At 42.4% G+C, this 15,944-nt stretch overlaps 1 protein-coding gene across 7 annotated transcripts in view; it reads right to left on the bottom strand.

Annotated features, from left to right (window-relative positions):
- Positions 1 to 1,188: 1,188 nt before the first annotated feature.
- The window catches only part of LOC102774825 (ligand-dependent corepressor), a 96,592-nt gene continuing 81,836 nt past the window's right edge, over positions 1,189 to 15,944 (bottom strand). For all 7 annotated transcript variants that reach the window (XM_015559378.1, XM_015559376.1, XM_015559377.1 and 4 more), the window contains one exon: positions 1,189 to 8,001. In XM_015559378.1, coding sequence (XP_015414864.1) covers positions 3,672 to 8,001 — 4,330 coding nt within the window. In that variant the 3' untranslated portion in view covers positions 1,189 to 3,671. The remainder of the gene's footprint in view (positions 8,002 to 15,944) is intronic.

Here is a 15,944-nt window from a genome sequence, read left to right on the forward strand (position 1 = left end):
ACCAGCTCACATTCTGCAGACTTGATAAATTGTTTCTAAGCCAACAGAGCCTTAAAACCGAAAGGATTGGGTGTGGCTCCTGGGCCAGCATCTTGAGAAATGTCAGCCCAGTCCCAGGAACGATGACAACACCAGCCTGTTGATGGTGACACCAAAGCCTCGCCAGCCTGCATCACATAGCAGTCCTTTCCTACCAGGCTCTTACCTCCACTCATCAACAGGAACGCTGCCCCTCATGAGTGACAACTCCCGCCCTCATCACAGAATCCATCACAATGCAGGATAGAGACCCAAATTCAATTCAAAGTAACTGTCTGGAAGTGTTTTTTTGATGACCTGTCTGAACAGGGAGAGATTCGCCTGCCCCGAGTGTGTGATGTGTAGAGGATTCATGAAAAGTACCGCATATATGAAGAGATGATTAACTGCACCTCTCTATCTACATCACCTCAGCAGCAATGAGGCATGGAAGCCACAGCTCACGATTATTTCTTTAAGGTAAGGCCCGTGTAGAAGTCTTTAATGAAATACAGACACAACAGAACTGGTTACCTAAGGGATTGAAGGGGCCAGCAACTGTAGATGAACGGATGCTAATAACATTCCTGTCTAGGAAAGCTCAAGAGCAGAACCAAGGAGCACGGCCTTCCTGCTGCACTGCATGCCTGAGGAAGTGCGGGCGTGAGGCTCAGCGCGTCCTCCCAGGCCCAGGGAGCCTCACGGGACGGAAGATGTGTCTGCAGAAGAGGACCCAGCTCTGGGTGGAGCTTCAGTGATGCTTCCCGGCATCTCCCAGCTTCTCCAAAAGCTAAGAGATACTATCAGTGGTCTCTGGGCATCCACTTGGGCTCCATTAGGACAATCACTTCACTGAGCTCAGGCCCAGAAGCAGAATTTCCTTCTGATCTGGAATCTAGAATGTGGGACAGACTGACTTTGCATCTGGTGGCAAGCCATACTGTGGCGATGGCTATGAGGAGGAGGTCTCTGCAAGAGAGGGGACAAGGGGAGACTTGAGTCAATATCAAAGCCTGGGCTTGGAGGTATCTGGGGGACAGCATCGGCTTTAAGCGTAAAAAGGCCTTCTGGAGACAGCCCTCAAATTCTTTCTTTCTTTCTTTCTTTCTTTCTTTCTTTCTTTCTTAGCAAAATTAACTGAATCAGCAAAAACAAGATTCAACAAATATAAAAATAATTCTAAACTTTTAATCTCATAATTATGCAGAATCCCAGTCTATTTAAGTGTAGTCACTACTATAGTGTAAGTTGATTTTAAAGATGATCCACTGCATTAAGTGTATAAATAAATACATACACACACATTGATAACTTTTCTCAAATGCTTTTTAGAATGGGAGAGAAGGCTATTATCTTGAAGTGAACTTTTACAAAAGAAAAAGAATGTAGAAAAGTAATGGAATGAATTATAAATCTGGAACTGGAATAGTTCCACCCACCTACTGCCTCACACTTCTAACATAATGCAAGCACCCTTCCAAGGTCGTCTATGTGCAGCTAAGGGGGCATCTTGAACGCATGTACAGGAATCCGCACACCTGACATCGGCAAACCTCAGCTATAAGTCACCACAAAAACAATATCCAGTGACGACTCTACATAAAGATTTTTTTAAACTTTAAAACCACTTTTTAAAGATTAAATGAACTTACTCAAAACATATTAATGCTTTTGTGCAACTTAATGCTGAGAAAGGGTTGCCAACATACACACTCAGCAGTTTCATTAACATAGGTAGCTCTTCATTGGCCATAGTCAAAGATATATATATATATAAAACATTGAGACTTATGGGATAGAGGAGACATTAGGAAAAAAAATCACGGCTTCACTGAAGATAGGCTTCACTATCTATGAAATTCAATACAACTCTCCATTTCCCATGAATCAAATGCTTTTTTCCAGGCCTATCCAATCATCAGAAGTTTTCATTGTACATATACAGCAAGCCTTTTACAGATTGGATAGAAGGCCTGTTTTATCATGATCTAAACAAACTAAAGCATCTAAACAAAAAAAAGTCCATCTGGGCTTATCTAAACTGGTCTGAAACAATCTAAATGGAACAATTTTTAATAGAAAGGACGGAGCAGCAGCTGTCCTTTTAAGCCTGTGCTGGTGACAGCATGTTTGAGAAACTGGTTGAGGCTTTAACAACTAAGCTTTTTTATAGAATGGCCCAATGGAAATGTTGAGTACACACGGTGTAATAATGGAGCAATGTCATAGGCACCAAGGTAAAGCCAATGCACCCATTTGAGGCTTCACCCGGGAAAGGCAAACATGATCAATTACAAATACTGCAGCTCTCACTTTTGAGCCTGAAATGGCCAAGGCAGGAGTGATACTACAAGCATGAACTATGAGTACGGTGCTAACCAATCGGAATGGACCCCATTCTAAACTTGTACTTCCACATGAACATTAGCTCGGGTGCAGGCCATGTGGGGCCACTATAAGATACTGGAGCTGCTTCCTCCAACTGCAAGTCTGCTGTGGCCTTTACATAACTCTGTGCCCCTTTGACCTTTCTGAGCCCAGTGCCAGAATGGTTTGCAGGATGTTCACAGAAAGCCTTGGCACCCAGTTCACGAATCCCCTGGCACAGAGCATGGGGAAGAAAGAATTTACTGTGGAACTGGGGTTAGGAGACATGTGTGGCCAATAGCCAGAGGCAAATGTACCCAAATGCACATGCACACACACTCTTAAACTTTTCTACTACTGGAAATAACATTTTGGCTCTTTTTGAATATGGAAGTACTCAGGGTAAAAAAGAAAATTAGCATAGTCACTTTCATCCTAATTGGCAAATTACAGCTATAAGCGGGGGTGGGGGAACTTTGTTAGAGTGCTAGCAAGCTCAAGGCCCAAAATGAACATGATGGTAAGGATAAGTATTGCAAATAATTTTTAGAGGTCATAAACCAAAATCAATACCTGGTAACATACCTTTTGTCTCATGGGCACATAATTTAGAATCCTTTTTTTTTTCAAATGACAAAAGATCAAAGGTAGGCGTGACCTACAATGAATATGATTTTTAAAAAAGGGGTAACAGAAATATCCATCTTTTACAACAATTATAAATGCCCTCTGCATTCTCCACATACCATAAAAATGATTTGGTTTAGCTTTCAAATATCATTTAAACAGACAAACCAGACAGAGAGGGAAGTTCGCTGCTGGGGTTGTAGAGAGGAGCATCTGCTCACGTGCAGACTGCAGGGAGCTGCTGGAAAGCTACTTTATGTGCATGACGGTGGTCTTCTCGGCTACAGTACAAGTGCTTGTGCATCAAGTATAAAATACAAGCCTTTATCACATAGATCAGCTTTTTAGCTTTTGTAAATTTTAAACACAAAAGGGATAAATAAGGCACTGTACTTTTAAAAACTACAACTGCTTGGTTCCAAGTTTAAAACCCAAGGAACAACCAGAATATAATATATAACTTCCCTTACTCAGCCTCGGAGAAAGACTGCAAGCTTCCTTCTCCATCTGAGATGCATTTTCTGGCATCTTAAATTGTGGTGTTCTCCATTCACTGCAGGTTTGAAAGGCTTGATAAGCTTATAAAAGCGGATTTAGTTAATGCAAAATAAAGGGTTCCTTCTGTAGAACAGTGCTACTCTTGGCTGCCGCCCCTGGGATCACTTGGCGTCCAGCCGCTGCCGTTTGCTGTGGGAAGAGTCCAGCTTTGCCTTCAGCTTCCGCTTTCTCTGGGCTGCACTGTTCTCCGGGGTTTTCATCAAGGGTCTGGCCCCCGCCTTTCCACTGTTCTGCTTTCTGTTGGCGGCTTTCTGTGGCCTTGAAGAGGATTCATTTGCACCTTTTTGCTTTGCAGGTTTAGTCACTGTCTCTAAGGCGGGGGACTGGGTAGGTCTTCTGTTTGTGTTCTCTTTTTCTTTCCTGAAGGGCGGGCAGCTCTTCCCAGAGGACTTTTTAGGGATCTTCACTTTATTTTCTTTCAAAGATGTCTTTTTGGGCAGGTGGCTGACTCTGTCCCTTGTAGCTGGCTTCTTGGCGGCAGGGGTTTTGGTGGCTCCATCGATACGTTTTTCTTTGCTGGCTTTCATCACCGGTCCCTTGTCCTTTCTGTCCTGAGTGCTGCCACCTTCGGTCCTCTTGCGTTTATTCTGAACTTCTGCTTTCGGCAAGATTTCAGACATCTGCTTCCCTTTCCTTCTCTTTGTTCCATCAGCACGCTTGGGTTTAATGGGAAACCCATAGGCATCCACCTGCAGGGCATGCCTGGGGGACATCAGAGGGTGGATGCACACACTTTTACAACTCTGTTTACCTTCCACAGCCAGACCAAAGGGGCTTTCCTTTTTCTCGTTCTTGATCAAGCGCTGCTGAGCTCTGAGCTTTCCTCGAATATTGGAATACTTTCTAAGGATCCGGGTACTGGCTGGAGTAGGTGAGCTCATAGAAGGATGGCTATTTCTACCTTCCTTGACTTCCTCTTTTCCGTCTTCAGAACTGGGGCCACGGTTGACCTCACTGCCATTCTCTGGCTCCGCTTGGTCAGGATTCTCGCGAAATTTGGCCCAGAGCTTCTGCATTTTCCAGTTGTTCTTTGCAGGAGTAGCTCCGGGAAATTTCTTCAAGTGTTTTTTCAAGCGTTCGGCCTGCAGTGAGCTGGGGTACAGGCTGGAAGGTGAGTACTTCTGAAGAGGATGCTTGACAGGAGGTGTGTCTCCCGGAAGACGAGTGTTGAGCTTCTTCACGATGACCAGGGACCGGGTTTCAGTTGTCTCTAAGAACCATTTACAAACATTAGATAATTTAAAGTTTGTCATAAACAGCATCTGAACAGGAGAAAATTTTTGAGCTTCCAATGGACCCTTACATTTCCGTGACCTTTTCTTGCTTTTCCAAATCTCCTTCAGCTTATCCGACCTGTTCCTTGCTCTTGGCGTTGGCTGGCCTTCTTTCTCCAGCTGGATCCAGCCTTTCTGAACTTTCATGTATTGGGCATTGAAGTTGGCGATGAGCTCTTGGTTTTCCTCCTCGGCACACCATTCCATAAACTTGGGCTGGTCGTCGACCACTGCTTCCCCATCATCCTCATCTATGGGATCTCTACTCTCTGAAGCTTCATCGTCCTTGGGTACTGGGTTTTCTTGTGCTGCTTCCTTTTCTGAAGTCATTTTTGTGGTATCCAAGGAGTCCAGAGAATGAGCATGTCTTAGGTTGTAGCTCGAAGACGTCTGTCTCGTGAGCCTTGGGACCCATTTTGAGGGCCCAGCATCATCATCACTTCCACTGCTTGACAACGCGAGCACGATGGATGGCTCATCATGATCATCACCTTTATGCTGGGCGTTCGCACTGTCCATCTCACTTACAAGCTCCTCCACGTCTTGTGCAGGACCAGGTCCTGGCTTCTCTTCTGACTGCTCTGGGAAAGGACATGGAACACTTCCTAAGAGGTCACAGGCATTTTTCTCACCTAACTTAGACTGGACATAGATTTCCAGTCTCTCTCCAGGCAGGGGCTGGCCAACTGTGGTAATAGGATCACTGTTGGGGAAAATATCTCCTTCTTCTTTTTTGGCCTCTTTTGCCAGCATGTTTTTAAAAGTCTGCCTAGTGATGATCCCACCTTCTTCGCCCTCCTGCTCAGCATCCTTCTCAGAGGGATTTTCATTGACATAGGGGTTTTCGGTGTCAGCCATAGCTTCTGGGTGGAGACCCTCGGTCAGAAAGTCCTCCGGTGTTGTTCCACCAGGGAACTCTTCTTTTTCAGAACATTCTGCACCAGGATTTTTAGAAACCTTGACCTCAGGGCAAGCAGAGGAAGGATCCGAGCTTTGATTTCTTAGGTCCTTATCGGCAGAGGAAGAATCTGAAAGTTGACTTCTTAGGCACCTATCTGAGGCCTCAGGACATTTTTTACCCTTTTTCTTCTTGTCCACGTTCTCTTCAGGTGAGTCAATAGTTTGTTCACACATATCTTTTTCTGAAGGATGTTTTCTATCATCACCTTCTTCTTCTAATTTTCCTGTACTGCTTGCTGCCTTACTTTCCTCAATGTCACTGGGGTCACTCTTAGTCAAAGTGCTGCTTTCCTTTGAGAGCGGGTCAGAATCCAGCGCCTGGGCATCTTCAGTCTTGGTCTCAGCACTGATGCTTTGTTCATCCTCAGCCTTTCCCAGGCTCGCAGGAGGCTCCAAGCTCACGGGGGCACTTTGATTTTCTGAGCACAGAGGACTTTCTGCCCTTCTGACTGTTTTAGGAGGAGAACTAGGCCTAGACACAACATCTTCTCTGTCTTCCTCAGAAAAGATCTCAGTAGAGGGAACCAGGGGACAGTCTTCAGGTTCACTCGTCCCCTTTGCATCAGGCAGTTCAGCTGGGCACTGGTCTCGTTCAGGGGAAGCTATCCCACCTGCTGTGGGAGCTGCGGCCATGGAGCTGCCTTCAGGCATGGCCTCTTCCAAAAGGTGAGCTGGGAGAGGCCATGCCAGGCTGGAGGCTGTTGCTTCCTCTGACCTTGGGGAGCTGGTTGGATTGGGTTGGTTCACTGTGGGGCAAACCTCAGGCTCTTGAGATTTCTTCTCAGATGAAGCATCGCTGTCTCCTTCCTTGGGGGAGGTTATTTCTTCACTAGGCTCTTCAGCGTTGTCCTCTCTGGGAAGCTGCACATCCACCGTAGGTCTCGGGGCTGAAATGATGAGGGTCTGTTTGGGAGTGACCACTGCCTCTGATGCCAGTGTCGAGCAGCTTGGTTTTTCTTGGGAGTGTAAGTTTCTGGCCAGTGTGCGAACAGTCGGCAGCTCGCAACAATCACCATTGAAAAAGTATCCTCGAGTACTTTTTCTGGCTGTTTTCCGAGAAGACAACATCGATCTCTGATTCTCAAAGTGGCATTCTGTTATTGGCTGACTGATATAAACGACATCACATTGGTTATCATAATCATTTATCCTCAGCCCTGATGCCCTTTTACTCTTCCGAGCTGTCTTGATGGAGGCTGATAACATCTTGGTTCGAGAGTGCCCATTGGATGCTTTGTGCACAGCTGGCATGGGGCTGGGGGCTAACCAACCATCTTTGGAATGACCATACTGGCCCTTATCGCTGGGATGCAAATGGTAACCCACCTTATTTCTTCCTAGTGAGTGAGGATGGTTCTCTTGCTTTGGCCTTGAATCTTGTTCACTTGCCTCTAAGTCCTGGCGCAAAGGCATTCTGGAGCTACATTGTAAAGTATTCTCTTTGTCAGCAGTTCTAGATGAATTCCCCGTAAACCCCGAGTCCCAAGCCTCTTCTGATAAAGCTCTGAATGAATGTCTTTGAGAAACAATACAGGTGCTGTTCTCCTCACTAGTCTCAGTTGCCGATTTTCCTGCAACCAGACTTTCTACTAAAGCTGAACTCTGCGTATGGTCTTTACCATCCTCACATACTTTCACATTTGTGTCTTGCTCCTGTCCAGTGGTTTGCCCCTCCACGCTCTCAGAGGTGTGATGGAGGTTGAACGGGGAAGAATTAGATGTACTGAGGTATCCCAGAGTGGAACTATCCATTGAACTCCCAGAATTAGGTTTAGTGGTTGGAAGTTCAGAGGGATCTTTCTGTACATTAGTCAAAGCATTCTCTCTTCCATCTACAGAGTTCATCTCGGGAGGAGGCTCCTTCAGGGCCCTTTCTGCCAAGGGTAGAGGACTGTGAGAGCCTGATGAGTCTATCAAATCTACAGAATGAGGAGACTTCATATCGAGACACAGAGCATCATTTTCCTTATATCTGGTGCCTAGCTGGGCACAGCCAGCATTGCAAGTGGATGCATCCATTGTTCCAGAATCAGAATGTTGTAGGTCCTCGGTGTCTGGCTGAGATTCGGTGTACAGATCGTTCAGAACACGAATGAACTGCTTCTGATGATGAGTGCACAATTTGACCATAAACTTCTCCAGGGGGGACTTCGACTGATTGTTAGAATCTACTGCTATTGCCTCTGTTGCGTTCTCACTAGATAGACAAAGAGAAAGAAGGAATTAGAATGGTCATTCTCCAAAGAACCATTTTTACATTTTGAAATTCACCAGATGTTACTCATGTTGTAAAGAGAGTGAACGCTGTAGCCAAAACTCCTTCTAAATGCCTATATACTTTTGCTTCAATAAATCAATCTTTAACTAATTAAGTATAAGGCTGTTTTACTCTCAATTTTTAGTGACAACATCCTTCATACTTTTTAAGTGATCATTCACAAATAATTTTTATCTTCTAAAGAAGAAATATTGAAAATAAATCTTTTTTTAAAAAATTAAATTTTGGTCACATTATTAACTCATTAGTCAATATATACTTTTGTTTTAGATCTGGGTACTACTGTTAAGTAATTATTGCTTTATAAGTCCACAAAACTGACAAAAATTCAGGTACATTACATTACAAATCTTGGTGTAGAAATACTTAGAGAAATTATAGTTTTAATATGGTTTCTCAGCATGACCAATTGGCTAGACTTTCTAATTCTGCAAATAATAATGCAGGAACCCTCTACCCCATTCCTGGGGCATAGATGAACTGAGATCAGTAATTTCACATTTCATATACATTGAAAAATGGAATGACAAGCCATTCCTGATTCCTGGCCTCTAAGTGAGAAAACAGATGTGAAATGACATTGTAAGCTGTAGGGCTTTGTCAGTGCAAGGTGGTATTATGTCTTTAGTCAAACCCCAACTGTGGCATTGTCTTAGACCTTCAATAACCATTTATAATAATCCACAGGGAAGTCATTTTACATTAAAGAACCCCTTTCACACTTTATAAGTCATCCAGGACAATTCTTAGAGTTTAACCTGGACAGTGGGGGCAGCAGGAAAGGACCATACAAAGTTCAAAACAGGCTAAAGGCAATTCCTGGCTAGACAGCCAAGAGTTTGCAAGAGCGGCTCAGTGTTTCTGGATGTCTGGGTCTTACTAAGCCCATGCAGCTGCAGTGCTCCAATGCTCTGGAGTTTTATACAATCTCTCAATCTCTCTCTCTCTAGATTACATTTCTTCAGGAGCCTATTATCTGACTCTTTATGTAACATGGCAGAGCACTGAGGGCAGCTTAATAAATGTGCTGAATAGATGTTGTTTGATAATATCTCCAAGGTAACTCTTCTTTTCTTCAATCTGTGACATTATCTCCCAGCCATGAGGTGCCTTATAGGAAGGCTCACCCTAGCCAACCTACGCCAGCCTCCTACTTCCCCGTCCTCCTCTGGCCCCTGAAGCAGTAGGGTTTTATTGAAAAGAGCACAGATTGTGGAACCTGAAAACCTTACATTCTACTTCTCACTTTGACATTTACTATTTACAGAATCTGGGGCAAATTAACCTTTCTGAACTTGGTTTCTTCGTCGGTAAATTGCACCTGAATATCAGTATTTCAAAGGATTGTTGTGAGATAATAGATAATGAACATAAAGCACAAAGCACCAAAAGCAGGTCTCCATTTTAGTCTCTCTGTTCCTGACTCAGGGAGATTTTAGGACCAAGTGGTGAAAAGTTGCTGACACACGTCTAAATACCAAACGAAATGAAATCAAGAAACTATTGGTGACATCTGTTGTTAAAACTTTTACAAGCAAAAAGGTTAGCCTGTGTTTTATGTTCACAACTAGCAAGAGAGCACTTTTCTTCAGCAGTTCCATGGATATCTGAACGGGTCTACATTAGGCTCTGGGTTAGATGGGCATGTCTTGGAAAATGCCTACCTCAAACTTGAAACTGATCATAGAATTGTGAGTAAACCACAAAAAAATATTATTACAGAAATATTATCACAAGTGTAGGGGATGGTAAACTTTAAAGTACATGGTGGCAATGGGGCAACATTCTAACAAAAAGAAGAAAAGCAACTACAAAAACTCATTGGGCAGTATTCCTATGACACGTGTATTTTCCTTTCTATATATTGTCCTTCAGGAGAAAGTTTTTAAAAAGCAACAGCTAGAAGGGCAACAGGAAGAGTTTCCTCCTGCTGTGTAAGAATGGCAATAACCTTCTTCCCTCAGAACAGCGGAGACACCAATGACACCCTCAGTGGGGGACTATTAAGTCATGCCAACTCTAGGACTCAACGGGATGCACACAGGAGCTTAACTCCTCATGCAGCTGCAGACTTTGCAGCTGGAGGAACAGTCAGAGGGCCCCTGCCGCAGGACCCCACCCAGAAGGTATTTGGGTACCAACAGTATACTAGTAATACAAGCACATAAATATATTTTTATATTTACATAAAAATAACGCCATAAAGCAAGTGTCACAATATAGCAAGTCCTAATCATTTTGTTGGTGGAGGGTCTTGCCTTTAGTTGGTAAAAACAAAAAACAAAAAAGCACAATATTTGTGAAGCGCAATAAAACGAAGTATGCCTGTATTTGTTACAGGGTATAGCACTGTGAGATAGTGGAGAGTAGTCACCACTTCTGGTTGTGTGATCTTGGTCAAAACACTTTACCATTTTGGTTAACCTGCCCCATCTACCACATAGAATTTCTACAAAGAAAAGCCTGCAAAGTTTATACCAATATCAGTTATCATCATTGTCAGACAATCACATTAAATATGCTTCAGTAAAAATAACTTAGAGATCAGGAATGCACATTAACATTTCCTTAAAAGTTCATTCCCAATTTAAATGAATTTTCTGTTTTCCCTTCAAGTATCAAATATTTAAAAACTTTTAAATCTTATTGATGGAAGTCTTAAAAAGTATATCCTCCTCTGAACACAATTTAGTCCATCTTCATGACTCAGGGTCATTATCATGTACACTATTATTAAAGTTAGTCATGCTTTTTATTATTTTAAAATGAACTACATTGGTAGTTTTGGGGGCTACTCAATTGAGTGAGTTTGTCTGCCAAAATACAGAAAAGCCACAGTGGCAGTCTGTATTTTATGAAAATCTTTCTTCTTACTGGCTTCCAAATAGAAGCTGTGTGTAGGAGCCCCACTCATACCTTTTGTAGAATACCTCTGCTCACTGTAAGCGAAAATAAATAGGCTCTGAATGAAGGTTTGAGGAATAGTTTTATATGTAAAGTATGTGGATTTTCTAACAACAACTTCAACTACTCAGAGGTCTTTATCCCTCAGTTTTTGGTTCTTGGATGTGATTCTGATGTTTCTGAATACGTGACTACACATAAGTGGGATTTTCTACCCTTCCAATGCATCAAAGGTACTCTAAATGCATTTTAGCAATACACAAAGAAGGCAACAAGGTTGGTAATAGCATATGAGATAAAGAAATATCCTGGAATCTTATTGTAGGAAAAACTGAAGAGAAATGGTTGTCCCCAACTCAAGAAGCATAGTCATCACCAAGTTTGTGAAAATCTTTGGGACACTGACTTATGCCTGAAACTGCTCTGGAAGCAGGCTGTAGCACCTGGGATGAACAGAGCAATACACCTGAGATTAATTAAATCAAGGCATGTGCACAGTAAGAGGACAGAGGGCTCTGAAGAAAACGGAGGAAGTATTTTCTTCTAAAGTGATGCTCACATAAAATAAAAACTGAATAAGCCTCAAGTGATCTAACTTCCTTTAAGGTTGTAAGACTTGGATCTGCTGCTGTTACATATTTCAATAATTTAATAGTGCTTCAATATTTAGTTATTCCAAAGAGCCATGCAACCAACCCTGAAGCAATGGCTGTGGCAATGTGGCTCAGACCACAGGTAGGTATGAACTAAACTGCAGGGTCATAGTAAGGGGAGGTGGTGTCTTCACAACCAAGGCATTAGTACCCACTGAACACTGTCTACCCTGGAACACTGCAGTGCAGCACTTGGATGCTGAAACACAGCACCAGAGAGGCGGACACAGGCAACACCAGCCTTAAGAGGCACTTACAGCAGTGGTTTAGGGAAGCTCAGGAGATAAAAATATTAAAGTTGCAAATGGTAACCTGGCTAGAGAGAAAGAGACTTCAACGAAGGGTTATTTGCGTGTGTGTTTTCTTGGTAGGAAGGATCAGGGCTGATGTACTAGTGAATCACAGGTCATCGGAGCAAGCCATAGGATGCTCCTTACCAGTTACACCCTTGGCTACCACAAAGCGATCCCACCTGGAGTGACTGCACGTGTTCCTGAAATCCTATGCCATAATGGTTTCATAAAATTCACTGGCAATTATAAGGGGTCTTGTATACTTACTCTGTAATTTGTATCTTTTACTGACTCAATTTGTCTCTTTGTCTTAGCTTTCCAAGCAGATGTAAGCTATATGTGTGTACATAGGGACCACATTTCTGGTTTTCTCTTAGCAAGAAAGAAGGGAGGGGAGAGGGGAGCATCAAGGATGCCTCTGGGTTTTCTTCCTGGGCAGCACCATTTAGTGAGATAGGAACAAAGGCAATGGAGCTGGCAGCTGGTGATTGGTGGAGTGTGTTGTGTCTGATGGGTTCTGTTCTGTACACACTGAGTGAAAGTGTTTCTAAGATTTTGAATCTGAGATGTCTGGTTGGCAACTGGACACACAGGCATGAGCCCACTAGTAGCTTCAAATGGGCCTGAAAACCTTGACGTTAATACTAATCGTGTCATTCAGTGGCCCTGTATAATAGCTAACTTTATAACTATAGTAATAAAATCACTTTTGACTGTGCCTCTGCATTATCCAGATTCCTACCTTAATATTTCTCTAGAAATCTTCTCAATAGTTTTAGATGAATTTTAATTTCATCTCATTTGAATATTAATTTTGAAAATTAACCTCAATTCCTGAAGTTTAATTCTATCACAATTTTTTTCATGTTTAAACAATGGGTGCTTGCCAGTTGTGCCCTAGTTTTAAACAATTAGTCTTTACCTTTGCTTCTAGTTATTTAATTTTTCCAATAGCCTTGGGCCTTTAGTAGAGCCAAAAGGTCTCATTTACCCTGATGTAGAATCCTCGGTATAGGCAGTAAGCAGGCAAAGTAGAGAGGGTGAGTTTCTATCCCGCAGACCATCCGCTCAATAAGCCAAAGGGGAAGCCCTATGTTTTAGTTCAGTGTCATAGTCAACACCACAGCATGTCCCTCACATCTGACTATATCAGATCTTTATAAGAATAATAGTTCATCAAAGATTTTGAAATCATTTGCTTGAGTTCATGTTTTTTCCGCTCAACAACAGGACTCTGTAAGAGTTAAGTGAGTTATTTATGAATCAGAAATTACTTTACCACCACTACTGAAGAGCAGTAAGATTCTAGGGTCTGGTAAATGGGAGAAAGGACTGTGGGAAGAGGGGAACTTGATTTCTGATTACCTGGACTAGTTTTGAGTTTCTTATGGTGAGTAATGGCCTTCATGACCTTACATGTCAAATTCTTAAGGGTGTGGTAAAAGGATAATATTCATAAAAACTTTGAAAGGCATAGTTTAAGAATGATGTTATTTCACAATCCTATCTTTAATGATTTACTCAGCGATGTTTTTCTAGATCAGAGGTTAGACACAGAAGAACTCACCTACTTTGTCAATAATGCAATACTTAAATTACCCTGAGGAAAGCATTCCTGTGGTTAATATAAATGGTGGATCGTCAACACTTATGTTATTTAGGGTAAAACACAGATCAAATAGAGGTGTGGCAGAGAGCTGAAACGACAATTTTAAGAGTGTAGAATTTGGGATTGGTAGATTCAGGTAGTCAATATCTGTTCTTTACCAATAAAACTGCTTGATGGCAAGATTAACATCATTAATAACCAAAATATGTTCTTCTTGACTAAAAAAGATCATCAGAGACAGTGAAGGATATTTGGATGGGAGCTAGTCTTAGTAGCAGGAAAAGGTAGTTGCAGTAAACGAGAAGGGGAGAGAAAGCTAGAGAATACATTAGACAGAGTAGACCCAATAGTCAAGAGCTGTAAATTTGGCTTAAGTCTTCTCTTTAAATATAAGAAAACATAAACATAAAAATGCGTCATCAGCCCCCCTTCAAGGCAATAAATGTTAGTGTTTTGTTTTTATGCCAAACAGTAATCTGAAATTATGTTCTCTAATTCCTTACTTCTGATTCTTTTAAATAAGCACCAAAAATGTTAAATGTATTCAAGGGCCTGAATAAGTCTGCTGACAATCTTTGCCCTACACTGGGAAATGCATCTACCCTTCGGGGGGAGGGTTCAGAGGCTGTGAAAGACATGGAATTTTGAACCAGATGGCATACATTTAAAAAATTATAGTTGTTGGAAGTGAGGGTGGGGGTGGGGGGTGGGATATCCCTAAGTGATATAACTAAGTACTAAGTGATATAAACTAAGTAATAATTTAAGTACCTAAATTATTAATCTAATGAGTATTATAAGAATTCTTAGAAAACACTGAAATATTCTTTAAGAAATAAGATAATGATTTCAGACAAAGGGGACAGACCTCTGCCTAGGGCTGAATTGAACAGAAAAAGTGTCTATTACTAGCCTGCCTAAGTTAGTGGAACCTAACAGATTAAAGAGAGATCTGGATGTTAAAGGCATAACTGGCATAAGGTCAGGCTTACATGGGAGCTCATGACAAGCTAGTAAGACTGGCGTGTGTGTGTGTGTGTGTGTGTGTGTGCACGCGCCAGGTAGGGGATTAAAAATCTATGTTGTTCTTTGGGGGAAATTTCCCTTTAATTCCCAATTTAAATGACAAGGACCATGATAGACTAAAATAATATCACTGATTAAGCAGAATATAGAGGTCCTCACTCTCTAAGCAAGAGAAAACACACCATATCATATGCTCTTTTAAAGACGGTGGAGGGAAAGAAACATTTGCCAAGGTCTAATAGAGGCCAAGGACTGCACAATTTCCCTGGAGTGGGACTGAGTCCAGGCAAGATTCCCATTGCAACGGGAATGCACTTCTTTTGAAATAATAATGATGATGACAATAAAAATAAACTCAAACAAAAACCCACACCACCACCTTGCAGGGCAACGTGTATGCAGGGGGGCGAGGGGACCTAAAGGAGGCATGGGGAACATAAACCAACAAAAAGACATTTAACAGTCAAATATTCCTAGTTTCTCTTAGCGCAGCTAGCAGATTTTATATCTAAATATGCAGATATTTGATAGCATCCTGAATTCTTCACGATTTTATGGGATCTTTTTGAGGTTCTTCATCTCCATTCTTGAAACCATACTAATCTGTGGCATGATCCTTAACAGTGGCAAGTTTTACCCGTGTTGTCATATAGTAAAATCACTTAAAACTGACACAATGATGGCACTTTTAAGAAATAACTATAATTAAAGGACCCAGACCACCACTTTATAAGACATAAAACATTAAAAGGATTCCTAGGATACCTTCTCAAGATTTAATATTATTTCCCGTTTGTTCACCTCATTTATGTTAGAGGATACACACACACACACACACACACACAAAGACAAACATGCGTATTGACCGTACTTTCGCTATGCCTTAATCCACGCCCACCAGCCAATCAGAGTGACTATATGCAAATTAACCCAACCAGGATGGCGGCCAGCAGCCACAGAGCTGGAGCAAGCAGAAGGCTTGGTTGCCCCAATGATGGAGGAAGCCAACTTCCCGCCTGCCATGGCTGGCTCTGAGCTCCACTCAAAGCAACAAAGTTTCAATTATAGAAGGTAAATAAACCCCAGATACCTGCTGTCAGCTGGCCATGGCCATGGAGCTGGCGTGAGCAGGAGGCTTCCTGCCCGCCCGCCCTGGCTGGCTCTGAGCTCCTCTCAAGGCTACAAAGTTTCAATTGTAGAAGGTAAATAAATCCCAGAATAAAAAGGAAAAAAAAGAAAAAAAGAAGCTGGGAGCTTCCGTCACTGGGGGTGGGCCTTAGCCAGCCTGAAAACGGCCCTCAGCCCCTCACCCAGACTGGTCAGGCACCCCAATGGAGACCCCCCACCCTAAAGGGGATGTGGCCAGCCTGAAACACG

The sequence above is a fragment of the Myotis davidii genome, unplaced genomic scaffold (genome assembly GCF_000327345.1).
Source record: "Myotis davidii unplaced genomic scaffold, ASM32734v1 scaffold332, whole genome shotgun sequence".
Lineage (NCBI taxonomy): Eukaryota > Metazoa > Chordata > Mammalia > Chiroptera > Vespertilionidae > Myotis > Myotis davidii.